Below are 20,679 nucleotides of genomic sequence, written 5' to 3' on the forward strand. Positions count from 1 at the left end.
CAATCCACCGACTAGTGGTTTGAGAATACACAGCATACACACAAAAAAGAAATAGGAGCTCTATTTCCGGAATACTGTGTATAAGTAAAAAAGAAGACATTAATGGTAGTCGTAGCTCTCTTAGTAGCTTCATCTAGGAGAGAAGCACATCTGAGATGAGTTATGAGCTGGATTTAAAGGCTAGAGGGTAAAAGAGAAGATATGCAGTTAGTCACAACAAAAACTTGACCAGCAACTTTCCAGGAGATTGGGCTAAACACTGAAAAACAGGATCAACTGTATCATGTATAGAAAGAAAACATTAAAACTACCAGATCAGATGTGGCTGTAATGAAGAGTAACAGACAGAGAGAACATGAAGCTTAAAGTTGAAATAACAGCAACTAAGTTAATTTGGAGACAAGCAGATCCAGGAGAAATGGTCAGTTTGTCTTTCTGCAGACTATCCTCTGTGGCAAAGCTACAGAGGATAGCCTAAACTACTATAACCGTACTACGTATAAGCTAGTATAGCCTAAACTAAATAGAATGTTTTAAAACAAGACAGGGTATCTGTGTCACAGACTAAAACTGGGAGCTGTTTCCAAGCAGAGGAGTTTGAAAACTAAAGGATCTGACTCATAGTCTACTTTTACTAATTCTAGGAACCAGCAGTGAACCTGCAGTCTGAGAGAAAAGTGTTCTGTTAGGAATATATGGACCAATCAGGTCTCTGGTGTATGATGAAGTTGGTTATTGAGAGGATTTTATATTTTATTCTAGATTTAACAGGAAGACAATGAAGAGAAGAAGAAACAAATTATGGAACATTTTATGAAATAAACTCATCTCAAATTGGAAAAATGGATGCTCGGTGCAACATCCATTGCAATCAGTTTATAACGCTTTTTGACTAAACTGACTTCACAGAGTTCTCATGTATAGCTAGGCCTGTTGTGATAAACACACTACTCAATCTTAGAGCTGTCGGCCGATTGTCGGCTCATTTTCAAAACCTGAGAGACCAAACATTAGCCGACAGAAATCCTAGTTATAACGCTTCGATCGGGTTTGATCGTGCCGTGTGGTGTCCAACAATACGAGCACAAAATGATGGCTACAAGTCCATCCATCCATCCATCCATTGATTGTTTATACACCCTTGTCCCTAATGGGGTCAGGAGGGTTGCTGGTGCGGCTGAGTTCCGGGCGAGAGGCGGGGTACACCCTGGACAGGTCGCCAGTCTGTCACAGGGCAACACAGAGACATACAGGACAAACAAACATTCACACACACACTCACACCTAGGGAGAATTTAGAGAAAGTCATGTTTTTGGACTGTGGGAAGAAGCCGGAGAACACAGAGAGAACCCACGCATGCACAGGGAGAACATGTAAACTCCATGCAGAAAGAGCCCCGGCCGGGAATCGAACCCAGGACCTTCTTGCTGCAAGGCAACAGCTCTACCAACTGCGCCACCGTGCAGCCGGCCACAAGTCCAGTTAACTAATTTTAAAACCAGGCATTAATCAATGCTTTACTACAATCTACCTGCAATGCATGTAGCTAGTGTCAGTCCTGACTGAATGAAAATCATTATAACCTATTTATGGCACGTTAACGAAGAACAGCTGAAAAGTTACCGGGTTTATCAACTGGTAGCAATTTCGCTCCAACTCCTCCCCTCGTCATTTCTATATTCTTTGCAGGAAATGTTGAATAAACATTAATGTTGTTTCCACATATCATCTCCAATGACTGCTGGACTTCGTGTTGCTGTCAACTGTTTGGGATTCCCCTCTATAATTTCCCCTCAGAAAGCAGGAGGAGAATCCACGCTTTCTGATTGGCTACCTGTCACATGCAATGGGCTGTGATAACGCTCTCAGTTGAGGATAAACCCCTGATTTAGATCGGAGAGGCCACATAGATCTACCACACACTACAGGATGATCGGTTACGAAATTGCAAACCACAATCTTAGAACACCCAAAGTTCTAAGATTGTCATAAGCGGAAAATTGTGGCAAAAAATCGTGTAGTGTAAACTATTGCATCAGGCACCCGGACATGCCCATCATTTCAATTTAAATGATTACTGAAGGGCAATATAATATATAGACTTCATAACCTGCATTCTTTTGGTTGAATGCAGTATTTATTTCCACTTTGGTTTATGATGTTTGGTTTTTATTCTAGTACATTTTTGTTAATGGAGACTGATAATATATTTTATTATTGTTTTTGGTTGTTTTTTTATTTTGTTTTTCAGTTCCAGTGTTAACTGTTCTTTTGAAAATAAAGTGTATCTATCAGGAAATAGCATGCATTATTACATCATGTCCATTAAATCAGTGTAAAACGGTCTTCAAACAATATTATAGTTTATTGCATAATCTTTGAGACAATTAATCGCTCAGCAAAATTTATCGTGACAGGCCTATGTAAAGCTTAGCATTTTTTGATGAGTACACTCATTTTTATTTGAAATATTTTATTAAGACTTTTCCTTTTTTAACTGTGTTTGGGAGAGCTTAAAAATATACAATAACTGAGATTGATGACAATATTAACTTCATCTTACCATCAACAAAATAGTCAGAGTGCCATAGACCGCAGAAGTTGAAGTCCAGCACAAACCTAAAGGATAAAACAGACACACCTTAGAAAAAAAACAGTAGTTTGATTTACCAGGAGTCACTGAATGTAAACATTAAAATGCTGGGTTGGGGCCAGTCTAATTGTCTTCCCTGTTACTGACCCAACAGTTGAAACTTTCTTTGGTACCAATGTTTGAGTGGTGGAAATCAGATCCACAGTAATCCCAGAGTACACGACACTGATCCTCCATTACAGATACTTACATCAAAGCGTTGGAGAAGAGCCATCTCATCAAAGCCAAAATCATGTAGAATGGCTAAACAGGAGGAAGGAATTTGCCAGATTTCGAAGGAAAAAAAATATGTTGAACTACACACAATAATAATAACAGTCATAATAAATGATTTGCTGTGATTCATTCTGATCTATGTTGTCAGAACTCTATTATATTATATCAAAAGTTGTTAAGTGTGCTGAGAGACTTACACTAAGCAAAGGTCGAGCACTGCTGGCATGATGGTGGCTGTTCTTGCACATAGCCTGGTAGTCAAACAGAGACACTCTGCAAATAAACATTCAGGTTGGGTTAAGGTTGGCAGCAGACAGAACAGCTCAGCTGAATGGTGTCTGACAAGGTCCTACTTTTTAAACATTCCCATTTTGATCAGTGAAGCCATAACGGACCCATCCACTTCCCCAAAGAAACGACCAACCTGCAAAGAATATTGTGTTTTATTGCACTCCCATAACATAAACATATAGCATAGTTCTATTTAAATTATTGTTAGCATTTAGCAAACAGGGGCATCACTGTAGGCCTACTGCTCTTCTGGTTTCTGTCAGAATGTAAAAAATACAAGTCAGAGCACAATAACACAGAAGATCCAGTCTGTGTTCACCTGTAACAATACTTATGTGACAATTAATTGCTCAGCAAAATTTGTTATTGTGACAGGCCTAGCTAGGCATGGTAGCCCCACCTAATTTATTTCAGACAGAGGCTCTCCTTTTGTTAGTGAGCTGAACATACTAGCTCAACATACAGGCTTACTACAGCCTATCACCCGCAAACAAATGCGACAGAGTGTGTGAACAGGACATTCAAAACAGCTATCCGTGCCTACATGAGTGACAAACACACCGCTTGGGTCAGGTTTCTACCACAAGTCTGTTTTGCACTTCGCACAGCCCCGCATGACAGCACAGGTCTTTGCCCATCCATGGATGGGCAACATCATGATGTTGTATGGTCATGAGTTGGACACGTCTCTCGATCTAATCATTCAACCAAGCTGTGATGGACTGGATAACCACATCTGTGCAGTATCCAGAAACTCTGAGAGCCACCCTCAGGGATGCCCATCACCACGCCAGGGCTGCGTTGGATCTCAGCCATAAAAGACACTACTACGACTTGAGACACCGCCATTCTGCTTTTGGGATTGGTGATCTTGTTCGAGGGAAGTCTCACCCAAGGTCTGATGCTTTGGCTAATTTTACAGCTAAACTGGCACTGTTGTTCAAAGGCCCCTTCCATGTCAGTCAGAAATTCAGCGATGTGAACTGCAGACTGGTTGATGTTGAAACTGGAGCCAATGCTGGAGTTTTCCATGTTGTGAACATGCAGGCTTTCCATACTTGGAACTCTGCCAGCTGCAAAAGGACTGCCAGTGCGGCTGCACAGGACATGGACGATGACCTGGAGGACGGTTCCCCTCAGACTGACACCTCCCCTCCAGGTGATGTGTTTTGTGATGTGCCGAATGACATTCGCCACTCACGGATGCCTGATGAGACCCAAGCTGATGAGATGGAGTCTGGCCAAGCTTCAGGTTGTGCTGGACGTTATGATCTAAGAGCTCGGCGTCATCCCAGAATCACGACTGGTTGGTCAGATCATAAATGGACAAATATCTACCATACCATGCAAACGGCAGAAGCTAAAAGCTCTGCTAATCATGTTGATCCTTTCCCCTGTTCATTCAGCAATAAGCTGTAGCACTCATAAACAATTAGCATTGTCATTAATGGTTCAAGGAGCAAATTTTAAAGCACTTTAAGAATGTTGGTGTTAGTTCTCTGAAAAGACTTTTCAAAGTAAACTTGTCTAATCTATTTTTTTATAGAAAAACATTTAATTCCTTCAGTTTTCTAGTTTCTAATCTAGAGGATGAATCACAGGTATTTGGAGACTATAGTTAACATTTTAGCGACACAAACTTAAAATTTCTGCTCAAGCCTTTTTTGTTTGTTGCTGGGTCGCCATGCTCCTGTCAGGATCAGCAGTTCTTCTGATTTCCTCCTAGGTGGTGTCTGAGCTTATGGGCGTTGTCACACGCTCTTCCCACAGGAAGCGGATCCCCGGCACCTCGCTGCCAGAGTGTTGTCACCTTTTGGTATATCTGGTTCTAGAGCTAAGTGGTGTTCGAGTCTGTTCCGCTTATATACCCATCCTGTCCTTTCTTGTTATTCCTAGGCGCCTGACGTCCTGAGGTCTCACGCGTAATGCGAGGTCTCCTGCCCTGACTGAGAATATGGAGTATTCATTCCTGCCCGTCCCGCTGTGTTCCCTGAGCGAGCATTCCAGCAACCAGACCAACCTCCCGGACCAAGCACCCCTGTGCCATACACCAACCGATCATTTTCAAATAAATCCTTTAACGGTTCTCCTGAGAGTTTCTTTTACATGTGGGTTCGGAGAATCCAAACTAACATGACAGCTCCCTACAATTTTCTCTGCTCTTGTTTATTCTTATAAGTAGTGATGTCATTTCTCTACTGTAAAACTGTTCATTGCAATATTCTATAGGCCCAATGTTTACGGAACGGTGGTGTAGTGCCTGGTAGATTCTTAGTGTTTCCACAGCTGCCTGCAAAACTCAGAGCTCAGCAAATACATCAAAGCAGCACTTTGTCATATGCTTAGTAATGCCACTGGGAATACAGTCAACATGCAAATGAAAACTGAGAGCTTCTTCTGAAACTCTCAGTTTTCATCTACTATTTCTGGGTAGTTGTATTTTCTACATCTGAACACCACTTCGCTGGTAAGTCTAAACCTTACAGATTAAAAATTTTTGATTTAAAAAAAGGTTTAAATAGAATCATTTATCTGTTTTGTAAATTATAGCTGAGTATGTGTGTGAATGTGGTGAATAAGTATATTTATAGCAACTTGGTGGGTTTAGGATTAATCCTCATGCTATTACTCTTAGCAGTTAATCCGGATCTCACAGGCAGCTGTAATGTGGACATCAGATTCCTAATCCATTTCTGTCTTCAGTATATTACACTTCTACACAAACTGCTCTGGAACTTAAAATTTTACAAATCCTACCCCAATCAGCCACGTAAAAAGTCTACTGACATAATTTAATAAGTCTAAGAACAAGCTGTACTATTTGATGCATGAAAGAAATGCACAATTTGCAGATTCTAACTAAATCCCGAAAGACTAAAAGTGCTGGTAACTAGCAAATACACCTGTCCTTTATGCCACAAGCAACTGTGTGTGTGTGTGCGTTGGTATATGTGATTTAGCAGGACATTTCGTCAGAATACACACCACACTAGAAGGACATTTTGAATTAGCAGGACAGGAGCGGTGTCCTGCTAAAACAGAGAAAAATCTAAAAACGTAGAAAGGTTTCTATTGGTCTATTAACCCCAAAAATGCAAAAAAAACGAGATGTCCGCTTAATACACATAAACCTGATTTTGTGTATAATCTGTGTATCACCACAGTGCCCCCTATGGCAGGTTTGTGTAATAGCAGGACCTCATGAATATTCACACAAGGTCTTAATCTGATTGGTTGTTTACCGGAAGGTCCTGCTAATTACTACAGTGTCCTTCTAATTCACGTCTTGCAATTTACACTGGGGATGAGTTGGCAATATGATTATTCTGTGCTATAAGATACAGAAATGAATATATATTTTGGTCAAATATTGTTTATTTAAAATATTATGACTAATAAATGTGTGACATAAGTGCATGGATTAAAAGAAATATAAACCATAAGAGAGCCATTTTTTCACCAAACTATTTATACACTCCACTGCTAACATTTTGTTGATTCTGGCTTGCTCTGCATCCATAGAACCAGAACCAAGCATTTTGAAGCAGAATTTAGCTTCAATGCACCACAAATCTTGAATAAAGCTTGAAAACAGCTGAAACAATGAATTCCTTTAAATCAAGGCAAAAACACAACTATTTACAATTGTTTCTGAATCTTAATCAAAGGTACATGTATCATTATATTTGATTTTAATTTTGATTTTACTTTGAATTTAATTTCTTTGTTTTTCTTTCTTAAGGTGAATGCACACCATGTTCTAAATTATTATGCAAATTGGATTTAACTGTTATAAAGATTACATTTTTTGTTGTGCTATTAAATTTATAGATGGTATTGTGTGTCAGGGCTCTTTTAATCACTATAATTAATTTCGGATTAGTTTGTCTGGTGAGCTTAATTAAAGGAAATCTACTTAAGAAGGATGTTCCACATTATTAAGCAGGCCACAGCTTTCAAGCAATATGGGAAAGAGAAAGGATCTCTTTGCTGACCAAAATCATCAGATAGTGTAGTGCTATATGACAAGATATGAAAACATCAAATATTTTAACTGAAACTGAAGCATTATTGTACTGTGAAGAGATTTGTGGCTGATTTAGAACAAAGATGGGTTTGTATAGATAAAGGCAGAATGAGGAAGGTTTCTATTAGACAAATTCATCAAATTAAGAGAGCAGCTGTTAAAATGCCCTTACATAGCAGCAAGCAGTTACTTGAAGCTGGAACCACAAGGTGAAGGGTCCTCCAGAGGCTTGCAGTGCATGAACCTACTATTTGGCAGCTCTAACCAGAGCTCACAAGCAGAACCGGTCGCAGTGGGCCCAACTGTACATGAAGATTGATTTTCAAACAGATTAGTTCACTGATGACTGATGTGCAACCCTGGATAGTCCAGATGTTCGCAGTAGTAGATTGATGATGGATGGCCACCAAATTCCAAAACAGCTGTGACATCAACAAGGAGGTAGTGGAGGCTGAAATCATGTGGAGAGAGCTGGTCAGCCCCTTCAGAGTCCCTGAAGGCTTGAAAATGACCTCAGCAAAGTATATGGACTTTCTGACTGATCACTTTCTTTCATGGTTCAGAAAGAAGAGCCATACCTTCCATACCAAAATCATCTCCATGCATGACAATGCATCATCTTATGCTGCAAGGCCACTGTGTATAGGCATGAAAGGGGAAAAACTCATGGTGAGGTCACCATCCTCCTCTGATCTCTGACCTCAACCCTACTGAGAACCTTTGGAGTTTCCTCAAACAGAAGATCTAAGGGTGGGATGCAGTTGATATCAAAACAGCAACTCTGGGAAGGTATTCTGACATCCTGCAATGAAATTCAAGCAGAAACTATCCACAAGCTCACAAGTTCAATGAATGCAAGAATTGTGATGGTGATATCAAAGAAGGGTCCTATGTGAACACGTAACTCAGTCTATTAAGAGGTTTTTGATTGAATTAGGTTTTGATTTTAGTACTTGTGATGCTGCACATTCAAATATTGATTAGTTCAGAGAACTGTTTGCAGTTCTTTATAATCCATAAAATGTTTAGAAAATCTGCTGTGCATATTAATTTGGAACAGTGCATTTTGAGTTTCTTTTTGAAAAAATACTGTTCTCCTTGGGAGCTTTGTTCAGTAAAATTTTATTTATACTGTAGTAGTTCTTGACTTGACAATCATACTGACCATCATTTCCATTGACCATTTAATAAAATCTGAGAAGATATCAATTACATAATAATTTGGAACACAGTGTATGTTACTTGTATGACTTCTTAGTTCTGTGTTTCTTTGATGTAAAAGCACTTTCAACTGCCTTCCAGCTGAAATGTGCTATACAAATAAACTTGACTTGACAGCAGTTTTCAGATCTTGCCAAAGATTCTCTGTTGAATTTATGTCTAGACTTTGACCTTGCCACTCTAACATGAATGTTTTTAAACCATTCCATTGTAGATCTGGCTTAATGTTTAGGGTCATTGTCTTGCTGGAAAGTGAACCTCCGCCCCAGCCTCAAGTCGTTTGCAGACTCCGGCAGGTTTTCTTCCAAGATTGACCTGTATTTGGCTCAATCCATCTTACAATCAAGAATGAAGAAAATAAATGTTTGTCAGTGGGGAAGGTGTGTTCAGAGTGATGTGCAGTGTCCATTCTCCACCATAAGTAATGCTTTGCATTTTTGCCAAAAGGTTCAATTTTGGTTTTGTCTTATTGTTTTTGCTGTATCCCAACATGGCTTCTGGCAAATTGCAAATGGGACTTTTTTATGTTTAGGTGGATGGCCTTGTCTTGGTAGGTTCACAGCTGTGCCATTCTCTTTCCATTTCCAGATGATTCGTGGAACCTGTTTATAACCTAAGCCTGCTTTAAGCTTCTCCACAACTTTGTCCCTGAGTTGTCTGGTGTGTCCCTTGGACTTTGTGATGCTGTTTGCTTCCCAATATTCTCTTAACTAACCTTTGAGGCAGTCTTAGGGGAGTTTAACTTATACTGAGATTAGATTACACACAGGTGGACTATTTAGTCATTAGCAGTCATCAGGCAACTTCTGAAGGCAATTGGTTGCACTTAGGGAAAGGGGGCTGAAGATTTTGTACACTGCACTTTTCAGCTTTTATTTGCAGAAAATGTTTTGAATCATGTATAGTTTTGTTTCTACTCCACAACTATATGCCACTTTGTGTTTGTCTTTCCCATAAAATTCTGTAAAAATATGTTTGCGGTTGTAATGTCAGAAAATATGGAAAAGTTCAAGGGCTATGGATACTTTTGCAAACTACTGTACCTACAATAAGTAAGGCAAGTCCAATGAGAGAAACAAGGTCCAGCAATCAACAGCTATGCATTGACAGTTATCAAATACCATGCTGGAATGATAAGATGGAAAAGGGAGGAAACTCAGTCCACTGATATAAGAATTCAAATGCTGCTGATGATGAATGGAAAATTGTGCCTCTCAAGGTTGTAGCACATTGGAGTAGCCCTGTTCTTTCATTGAGAATTTAACTTTTTAACTTTCATTCCTGCCTTTCTGGGGAAATATAGCTTTTGTTTGGACAAAAGTTCCTTCTTGTTTTGATACTGTGTATTTGGACTGATTTTTGTAAATATTTTTATACTTTGCTATTTTGTTATGATGCATAATCATAACAACAGGGTGTTTTTACAATAGCGAGCAAACAATACTACCAATGGACAAAAAGGCTTAGACTGAAACACAGCACAGAGGTGGTATTTATGGTGGCACACAAGCAGGTGCCTAGTACCGTAGCAATAGAGGCCAATCCACATAAGTGGATGACTTATTTTGGGCTGTCTAGCCCACAATAATAAATTTAGCTCTACATGGGATTGGGTGTCCATATGATGACTTAGTGGTGGTGGAAGATTATTACATATTACAGGCTAGACCCAAGATGTTCAGTGTTTATTGTTGTGCTGTAAGTTTACAAAAGTTGGCAACTGTAGAGATTTACCATGGTGCTAAACATGGTGATTTAAAAGGAATAAATATTTTTCTGAGAAGAATTATGTCCACATATCATGTAAAAAGATAACTCTTTGTTTTGGAATCATTAGGGCCCAATCAGCCCCAATATTAAAGATGAATTAATAATGCATGCCATGCAAAAGGTTAAAAGAGTGTGGAAGGTGTGGGCAACAGTAGTGCCTGTGGTCACTGAAACCCTTGGGGTAATGACCCTAAACTGGAAGAGTGGCTCAAACAATACATCATCAGACCTCTTGATACAGAGAAGCACACCATTGGGAACTGTTAATATACTGTGAAGACCACTCACACTCCAAGGCCTGTGGTAGAGGACCCAAGCTATTTTTAAATTTAATTTCCTTTATAGGATCAATAAAGTATTTTTGAATTTGAAAGAAGGGATAACCACTCATGGAGTAATACAGAATTACAAATATAAATATAAAAAGCATTTATTTAAAAATATTTAAAGTGCCAAAAATATTATGATTACTTATGTTACTGTTAGCACAAAACTTTAGATTGATATTTTGTCATTATCTCAATGTCACTACTCTGCATACATGCAGATTGTCTAGTTAGTCTAATTTGTGTGTAGGCAGGTACATAAGACAACCTTTTTCTGCTGGTGTTGTCTGCCATTAGACAACAGTTTTGTTTTATGATTTAAAGTGTTTTTGAACACTTTATATCATAAAGTGATCTAGAATGTATATATATATATATATATATATATATATATATATATATATATATATATATATATATATATATATATATGTGTGTGTGTGTGTGTGTTGAAATGTGCTATAGAAGTAAACTTAAATAATTGATTGAACAGGAATGATTAAAAGAAGTGACCTTCCTGATAAAAGATTAAACATTGCTGGTGAGAGATACCATCTTACTGTTGATTCCTAATTAAAGAAAGATGTATGATAAACTATTTAACTTTGAAATATTGAATGAAAGTTACAAAATATAACTCAAATAAATTTGTTTTCTTGTTTCTGAAAAAAAATCTGACCTTGTGTGCTTCAGAAACAAAATGGATTTCTCCTTTTGTTGTACCCTCCTATTCTATCAACATGGTACAGTAGACATGATTTGTAATTCTGAAGAATTTATCACCAACCATCTTAGTCAGTGTACCAGAGTTTAAAGGGAAGGTGGCTCACTCCAGAATTAGACAAAACTGTATTTGGACATTTTCTTTGCATCAGTGAGTGATATTCTTTCACAGGTACAAATTATCCTTTGTAATAATCATTACTATTAAGATAATGTTTTAATATTTGAAGGTTTTGAGAACCTGTCAATAGAAAGTCAATTATGTAATACTGTGTACTTCAGTACAGGTTTTTCGCATACAATAAAATCAAATCATATTGTGTACAGAGGTGTCAAACTCAAGGTCTTGAGGGCTTGTATACAATAACTTTTAGATGTGTCTGTGATGCCACATGGCTGGATCAAATGAGGTGGTCATCAGCAGGTCATCAACTTGACTGCCCTTAGAAGCTAATTCAGTCATATAATTCAGGTGTTTTGGACCAGAGGAACATCTAAAAGTTGCAGTACACTACCCCTCGATGCCTGGAGTTTGACACTCCTGATGTACAGCATCATGTTGTTACTCAACAACAAATTACTCTGATCTTTGCAGGAGATGTCAGCAACAAGGTCTCAGAGAGCAAAAAGAAATCCCAAACATGATGCCAGCTATTATTCTCCTTGGGTGAAGATAAAGAGGGATTTGATGTAAAATACATCAATTCATTTAAAGGTGAGTTGTGACTTTTTTACGTACAGGATTCCAGAGTTTATTAAAGGATTGTTTTTGTTTACTTTTGTCTTGCTTTTGACTTTTAAACTATTTTATACTACTGCACATTAGCATAGATCATATATATATATATATATATATATATATATATATATATATATATATATATATATATATATATATATATATATATATGTATAAAGGAGGACTGTGTTTTGAAATTCCAAGTATAAAAGAATGAGTGACATTTAGAAGCACCACTCAGCTGACAAACAAATGTTAAAGTAACACAGAAAGACCTCAAATTAGATCAATTAACTGATTTTGAAAAAATTTTAATAATCTCATTTGCTACTATTTGAAAGATATGCATTGTTTAAAGTTTATTCAACCTTACTCATTATGTTTACCTGCAGGTCGGGGTGTGTTCAGCTGCCAGTGCTTTCAAAAAGGAGATTTCCTTATTGAGTGCAGAGGGGAAGTCATAAGTAGGAAGGAACAAGAAAACCGATTGAAAATTTACCATGATGCACTCCAGGCTTTTATGTTTGATTTCAAGTTCAATGGACAACAGCTTTGGTATGTGACTGTTTTAATGTTGTTTTTTATTTTATATTTAATCAAAGTGATGTAAACATTTTCAGCTTCATCAGTAAAAGTAGTTTTAGTTGGAGGAGGAATATTCTTCTGACATGCAAACACCAAATATGCAAAATCATTTCCCTTGCATGGTATAATTATTCTTATAGCATACTTAATATTTTAGTGTTGATGCTGCCAGAGAACATGGATCATTGGGGAGGCTGGTAAATGATGAAGAGATGAACACAAACAACAAAATGAAAGTTACAAGGGTGGATGGAAGACGTCATCTCTGTTTGTTTGCACTCAAAGATATTGGTCCAGGGGAAGAAATGACTTATAATTGTAGTGATTCTGACTGGCTATGGAGAAGAAGCGTACTAGTAAGTGTGAAAATACTATCACAAGTCATTCTACTAGCATTGAAAATATTTTTGAAGGAAATGTCAAGTTGTAGTACAGAGTTTCATTATAGTTGAAAACAAGAAGTGATTAGCAGAGTGCCTAAAAACCAGATTTTGGAGAAAGACTTAACCAGACCCCTATTTCAACTTTTTCAGTGCTATCCAAAATGCTAGAAACTGTCATATGTAAATTAATATATTTTGACCTTATATTAATGAACATTTTATAGCAGGAGACATATTTTGCAGTGTCAATACATAAAATGTCTGTTTAACAATCAGCTGGACAGGTTCATTAAATAGGTGGATTTTATTTTTCTATGGACTCATTCAGTATACATCTCTTCATTTCAGATTACCAAAGATGAATTGTGTCAGGCTGGTGATGTGGAAACATGCGGATCCTGTTCAACCAACCCTCCAGAGGTAATTTTGGTGTCCAACGACCAACATATTATCTAAAACTAAGTCATTGAAATGATATTAAGTACTGTTCAAACACACAAGTATTGTCTAGTACTTGATATGTAAAGCTGCATTAAAAGGGAGGACAGAGGTTTGAAATTACAAGTACAAAAGAATGAAAGTTACATGTAGAAACGCCCATACACAGAGGTCCTGTGTAATACTCATCATGTAAGTTGCCAAGGAGGACATAGTTTTGAAAGAATGAAAGTGACATGTAGAAATGCCTATACACGCAGGTCCTGTGTAATACTCAAAATGTAAGGTCCCTGAATAAGGACTGTTTTCTACATTGGGAACAAACTCGCATTCAATGAGTGTTCTTTACATTTCAGATTTCCAAAGATGAATTGTGTCAGGCTGGTGATGTGGAAACATGCAGATCCTGTTCAACCAACCCTCCAGAGGTAATTTTGGTGTCCAACGACCAACATATTTTATTTTCTAAAACTAAGTCATAGAAATGTTATTAAGTACTGTTCAAACACACAGGTATTGTCTAGAACTTGATATGTAAAGCTGCATTAAAAGGGAGGACAGAGGTTTGAAATTACAAGTACAAAAGAATGAAAGTTACATGTAAAAACGCCCATACACAAAGGTCCTGTGTAATACTCATCATGTAAGGTGCCAGAATAAGGAGGACATAGCTTTAAAATTACAAATACAGAAGATTGAAAATGACATGTAGAAACGCCTATACACACAGGTCCTGTGTAGTACTAAAAATGTAAGGTCCCTGAATAAGGAGGACTGTTTTCTACATTGGGAACAAACTCACATTCAATGAGTGTTCTTTACATTTCAGATTTCCAAAGAGAAATTGTGTCAGGCTGGTGATGTGGAAACATGCGGATCCTGTTCAACCAACCCTCCAGAGGTAATTTTGGTGTCCAACAACCAACATATTTTCTAAAACTAAGTCATTGAAATGTTATTAAGTACTGTTCAAACACACAGGTATTGTCTAGAACTTGATATGTAAAGCTGCATTAAAAGGGAGGACAGAGGTTTGAAATTACAAGTACAAAAGAATGAAAGTTACATGTAAAAACGCCCATACACAAAGGTCCTGTGTAATACTCATCATGCAAGGTGCCAGAATAAGGAGGACATAGTTTTGAAAGAATGAAAGTGACATGTAGAAACGCCAATACACGCAGGTCCTGTGTAATACTCAAAATGTAAGGTCCCTGAATAAGGAGGACTGTTTTCTACATTGGGAACAAACTTGGATTCAATGAGTGTTCTTTACATTTCAGATTTCCAAAGATGAATTGTGTCAGGCTGTTGATGTGGAAACGAATCCTGTTCAACCAACCCTCCAGAGGTAATTTTGGTGTCCAACAACCAACATATTTTCTAAAACTAAGTAATTGAAATGATATGAAGTACTGTTCAAACACACAGGTATTGTCTAGAACTTGATATGTAAAGCTGCATTAAAAGGGAGGACAGAGGTTTGAAATTACAAGTACAAAAGAATGAAAGTTACATGTAGAAACCGCCATACACAGAGGCCCTGTGTATTACTCATCATGTAAGGTGCCAGAATAAGGAGGACATAGTTTTGAAAGAATGAAAGTGACATGTAGAAACGCCTATACACGTAGGTCCTGTGTAATACTCAAAATGTAAGGTCCCTGAATAAGGAGGACTGTTTTCTACATTGGGAACAAACTCGCATTCAATGAGTGTTCTTTACATTTCAGATTTCCAAAGATGAATTGTGTCAGGCTGGTGATGTGGAAACATGCAGATCCTGTTCAACCAACCCTCCAGAGGTAATTTTGGTGTCCAACAACCAACATATTTTCTAAAACTAAGTCATCGAAATGTTATTAAGTACTGTTCAAACACACAGGTATTGTCTAGAACTTGATATGTAAAGCTGCATTAAAAGGGAGGACAGAGGTTTGAAATTACAAGTACAAAAGAATGAAAGTTACATGTAAAAACGCCCATACACAAAGGTCCTGTGTATTACTCATCATGTAAGGTGCCAGAATAAGGAGGACATAGTTTTGAAAGAATGAAAGTGACATGTAGAAATGCCTATACACGCAGGTCCTGTGTAATACTCAAAATGTAAGGTCCCTGAATAAGGAGGACTGTTTTCTACATTGGGAACAAACTCGCATTCAATGAGTGTTCTTTACATTTCAGATTTCCAAAGATGAATTGTGTCAGGCTGGTGATGTGGAAACATGCAGATCCTGTTCAACCAACCCTCCAGAGGTAATTTTGGTGTCCAACAACCAACATATTTTCTAAAACTAAGTCATTGAAATGTTATTAAGTACTGTTCAAACACACAGGTATTGTCTAGAACTTGATATGTAAAGCTGCATTAAAAGGGAGGACAGAGGTTTGAAATTACAAGTACAAAAGAATGAAAGTTACATGTAAAACGCCCATACACAAAGGTCCTGTGTATTACTCATCATGTAAGGTGCCAGAATAAGGAGGACATAGTTTTGAAAGAATGAAAGTGACATGTAGAAACGCCTATACACGCAGGTCCTGTGTAATACTCAAAATGTAAGGTCCCTGAATAAGGAGGACTGTTTTCTACATTGGGAACAAACTCGCATTCAATGAGTGTTCTTTACATTTCAGATTTCCAAAAAGGAACCGTATCAGGCTGGTGACGTGGATGCATGGGGATCCTTTTTAACCAACCCTCCTGAGGTACTATTGGTCTCCAAAGACCAACTTATTTTCTAAATGAAGTCATTAAAATGGTATTAACTACTGTTCAAACAAACAGGTCTTGTGTAATATTCATCATGTAAGATGCAGGTATATAGAGGACTGAGTTTTGAAGTTACAAAAAAATGAAAGTTACATGTAGAAGTGCACAGACACACAGGTCTTGTGTAATATTCAACATGTAATGTGCAGGAATATGGAGAACTGTTTTCTACATTGGGAAGAGACTCACCTTAAGCGAGTGTTCTTTACTTTTCAGTTGATTAACCCCATATTTTTTATATGTTCTTTTCAGCACAAAGTAAACACAGATGGTAAGGGGAAAGAGCTCAACAGAAAACTAAAACAGAAGGACATAGAGCCCCGCAGAAAAAGGAACACAAATAAAAATTCTGGTAAATCACCACACCTACACAAGTCTTGAAACACCAAGCTAGTTAAGCTCAAAAGCACAACTGAAGCATGGTCAAAAGTAATGATCTACACCACTGAAAGGCAATAGGGTGACCATGTTATTCTTTATGCATGATATTTTGAGCAGACATTATCCAATATGTCATCTGGCTTAAATTACCACACACATACCATTTAACTGTGCCTTGTATTAAAATGATAAACTTTCACACAGCCAATGTTCAGATGCTAGAAAATCTAATTTGGTGATCAGTAATGGGACTGTTTATACTACTTTCTCTATCCCAATCTTAATCTGAAATACATTCACATATTTATATTTTTTTCAAAATATCAAAGCACCACAAAACTAATAAGCAAAGTAATCAGAGTATATCTTTAAATTTGGTTAATTTTAAGATATTAACCAAATTTAACATCTAAAATTTGATTAATCTCTGGTTTTAGGAAACCAGAGATCTCAATAAATGGCCCTTTGCTGATGCTGCACCTGTACAGAATCTGTATTTTGGTGGAGTCAGTGAGATGGTTCAGAGTGGGATCTCCTTCACTGGAAAAAAGACTAGGCACCAGCATTAGAAGGAGGAACAAGTCTTTTGGCTTTGGATGGTTCTTCACCAGCTGCTGAGGCCTGTTTGTCAAACAAATGCAATTTTAAATTATGAAAAAAAAAATTTTTTCTAGAATTCCCTCAAATAATTAATCATACATACCAAGCAACCATACCAAGTGTTAACCTGTTTGGCATTTGCAGAAATTAATTTTCATCGATGCAACCTACATGCTCATTTCTGTAGCTTCTCCCACTAATGTATGTTCTTTATGAATGCTTATTTGAAAACAGGCATTACATAATTTATAACCAAGAAAAATTAACAATTGGAGTTGGTTTTCACTAATGAATTATTTCTTTTTTCTAGCATCTATGGAAAGTGCTAGGAGAGCAAAAAAGCATCCATGATCTCCCTGGAGATTGCTGTCATGAGGCACTTTGGCTAACACATCAAGAAAGGACAACTGGCCACTATAATAGAATGCCAGCATTATCTTTTGATTTAACAATAGACCCGTAATTCATTTAACTTTGCCATTCACAGATTTTCCTTTATGTTCACAAACAGAATTGTTGCTCTAGTTCTTAGTGAAGGTGCTGTAAATAAAGTCCACTTTCTGTGTAGCCATATTCCATATTTCCATGTTTGGACTTAATACATATATATTTCATGTTTGTGTATGCTGTGGTCCTGATAAATAAAATTGGCCCTGACAATTACTGTTGGTATCATGGGCGGAGCCAAGCACCTCATTATCGTCTGTCCTTCTAATACAGCATTGCATCAGGTTCTTGTATTTTGAGTTCTGATGTGTGTATTGAAGTTTTCAAGTGAGATCTATGTTGTGTAGCTCAAACAAGATTTTTGACAACTTACTAGGTCTTTCTAGCACAAGTGGAAAGGGGTGACTGTTTAGTGTTGCAAAAAACTGGTTTGAAAAAATTGTCCCTCTAAACCACCAAAACCCGTATGTGTGTGTGTGCGTGTGTGTGTGTGTGTGCGTGTGCGTGTGGGTGTGTGTGTGTATATATATATATATATATATATATATACATATATATATATATATATATATATATAAACAGTGGCGTAGCTAGACTTTTTTTTAAGGGGTGGCCAAAGGGTGAGCAAGGCTTTATCAGAGGGGTCCATATATAGGATGACCATATTTTCATTTCATTCTGTAGCTAGCTAAAATAATACTAAATTAAAAATAGATTAATGAAATTAATTAATATAACTAGTTAGGTTATAATTCAAAGCTTTCATATGACATAGCCTACTTACATTTCAGTCATTATAAAACTTCATGGTTTTTCACATATTCTCACCACCAGTGATGGCATAGTTACTTTGAAAAAGTAACTTTAATCGGACTACTGATTACTCCTTGAAAAAGTAACTTAGTTAGATTACTGACTACTTGATTTGGAAAGTAACTAAGTTACATTAAAAATAACTTTTTAGTTAATTTCAGCAGCTGCTGACAACAACCTCCACCTCCTGTGAAAATCACACTGAGCTTTGCCAATTCTTAATTGTCAGCTATTTTATAATGGTAACATCAACAATGTGTCTCCACTGATAAGGTTGAACTGAAGAGGAGATTGTACAAAAAAATAAAAAAAACGTGAGTAATTTTGTGGTCCACTGTTGTCTGGAAAACTCTAAGAAGGATTTTAACTCCCCCCCCCAACCTTCAGGTTCTGCGTTACGGCCCTGCGTTTGATGTCGCAGCGCACAGAGCTCCTCCTGCAGCTCCACAGCTCAGATGGCCGCACAGATTTGCGACACCTATCTTAACATTAATAATTATAGTGGCTTTAAGTTGCCATTATAATTATTGCCAACTACGGACACGTTCATTCGTGGCTGTTTTCACGTTTATTGCGCTGTTCATATTGGTCTCGATGTTTGCAGTTTTCTGGAGCGCAACGCGAAGCTCGACGTCATTCAGAGGTAATAAGTTAACTTGACATTAACAAAGACACAGCGGGACGGATCATCCGGGAAATGATTACTGGATTTGAAATAGCAACGCGTTAGATTACTAGTTACTGAAAAAAGTGGTCCGACGTCAGTAACGCGTTACAAATTAACGCGTTACTAACATCACTGCTCACCACACACATTTCAAGCAAGAGCTGGGAGATATATCCTGGCCAAATGAATAAAACATTACAGGGCAGCATGTGCACTAAAACATGTTGAAAGAATCTGTCTAAAACACGATCTATCAGCACTAGCATGGCTAATATAATAAACGAGGCACTACGGAGCGGTGCACAACCTTTTTTTTTTCTTTCTTTTTAGAAATGTATGACAAGTGCCGCCTCTCATTAGGAAGGTAACTCAGCGGTTACCGCTGAGCGGTAAAATGTAAATACCTGCAAAACTCCTCAATGATGTACTCTAAAGCCGCGGGTGTGTTTTGGATCAAGCAGGAACCACATGTCAGTTTAACCAATGAACAGCGTCAGTGAGCTGCTACTGCGTCGAGCTGACTTCAGGGACAGTCGGAAATTACAGTTTTCCTGGCAAATCTTTGCCGATCTCATAAGTATTATATTTTAAAATGACCATTTCCAGTGGGGTGGCAGTAGGGGTGGCAAGGGCTCTGTTGGGGGTGGCAAATGCCACCCCGGCCACCTCTCTGGCTCCGCCACTGTATATAAAGCATAATATTACTATCAATCCATTAGTTTCTATACCTGCATAGCAAGGCCGACCCAAGGCAAAGCAAACTAAGCAGCCGCTTAGGGCCCCAGGGTCACTAAGGGGCCCCCTCAGTAGAGCTGAATTATTTGTTTTTTTAGTAATAATTTCTTTGTCATAATAATATCAAAAACACACAATTTTACTATGAATTGATTTGTTTTCACAATAGTATATATTTGATGGTGTATGTACACTGTAAAAAATGAATTTAGGGGGTTATCAGATTAACAAAAGAATATCATGTACTTTTAACTAAATAATTTCATGTTTTAAACAAAACGTGATACAATCATGTTGGATAAACAAAAAATTCAAGAACTTCACATTTATGAAATTTAATCACGTTAAGATAACATGATTCATTATAGTCAAATTAATCTTGTGCTGAAGCCGTGTGAGATCACGGGATATCACACGAGTTCACACGAGACAATCATTTTTGTCATTTTTGTACACTGAAAAAATTAACTTTATTATATTAACAAAAGAATATCATGTACTTTCAACACAATAATTTCATGTTTCAAACAAAAACGTGATACAGTCATGTTGGATAAACAAAAAATTCAACAACTTAACGTTTATGAAATTTAATCATGTTGAGATAACATGATTCATTATAGTCAGACTGATCTTGTGCTTAAGATAACAAGTGAGATCATGGGATATCATGCGAGATCATGGCAAATCACGAGACATCACACGAGACCCCATGAGACAATCGTTTTTTGTCTTAACTTGAATAACATATATTCAAGTTGAGATAACGTGATTCAATTTAGTCAGATTCATTTCCCTCCGAAGAGGGTCTAGCAAGATCAGGGGATCACAAGGGATTATACAACATAACTGTTTTGCGTCTGGGAAAACTTCAAAGTGGTTTTAGT

General features: G+C 37.4%; 1 protein-coding gene and 2 long non-coding RNA genes across 4 annotated transcripts in view; 2 read left to right on the forward strand and 1 right to left on the reverse strand.

Moving 5' to 3' along the window:
* Positions 1-20,679, reverse strand: part of LOC122836049 (voltage-dependent calcium channel subunit alpha-2/delta-4-like) — a 67,827-nt gene that overhangs the window by 4,294 nt on the left and 42,854 nt on the right. The window contains exons 32-35 of the mRNA XM_044125694.1: positions 3,224-3,294; positions 3,068-3,143; positions 2,845-2,897; positions 2,565-2,620 (exon numbers count right to left, since the gene is read on the reverse strand). Coding sequence (XP_043981629.1) covers positions 2,565-2,620; positions 2,845-2,897; positions 3,068-3,143; positions 3,224-3,294 — 256 coding nt within the window. The remainder of the gene's footprint in view (positions 1-2,564; positions 2,621-2,844; positions 2,898-3,067; positions 3,144-3,223; positions 3,295-20,679) is intronic.
* LOC122836050 lies at positions 11,882-12,895 on the forward strand. The gene is made up of 3 exons (XR_006371392.1): positions 11,882-11,943; positions 12,360-12,522; positions 12,710-12,895. It is a non-coding gene; the product is annotated as an uncharacterized LOC122836050 (long non-coding RNA).
* On the forward strand, positions 13,317-17,006 carry LOC122836051. Of its 2 annotated transcripts, none has more exons than XR_006371393.1 (3): positions 13,317-13,355; positions 16,014-16,085; positions 16,402-17,006. It is a non-coding gene; the product is annotated as an uncharacterized LOC122836051 (long non-coding RNA). The 2 variants fall into 2 exon arrangements; XR_006371394.1 differs by lacking the exon at positions 13,317-13,355 and adding an exon at positions 15,621-15,632.

Source organism: Gambusia affinis, linkage group LG08 (genome assembly GCF_019740435.1).
Source record: "Gambusia affinis linkage group LG08, SWU_Gaff_1.0, whole genome shotgun sequence".
Lineage (NCBI taxonomy): Eukaryota > Metazoa > Chordata > Actinopteri > Cyprinodontiformes > Poeciliidae > Gambusia > Gambusia affinis.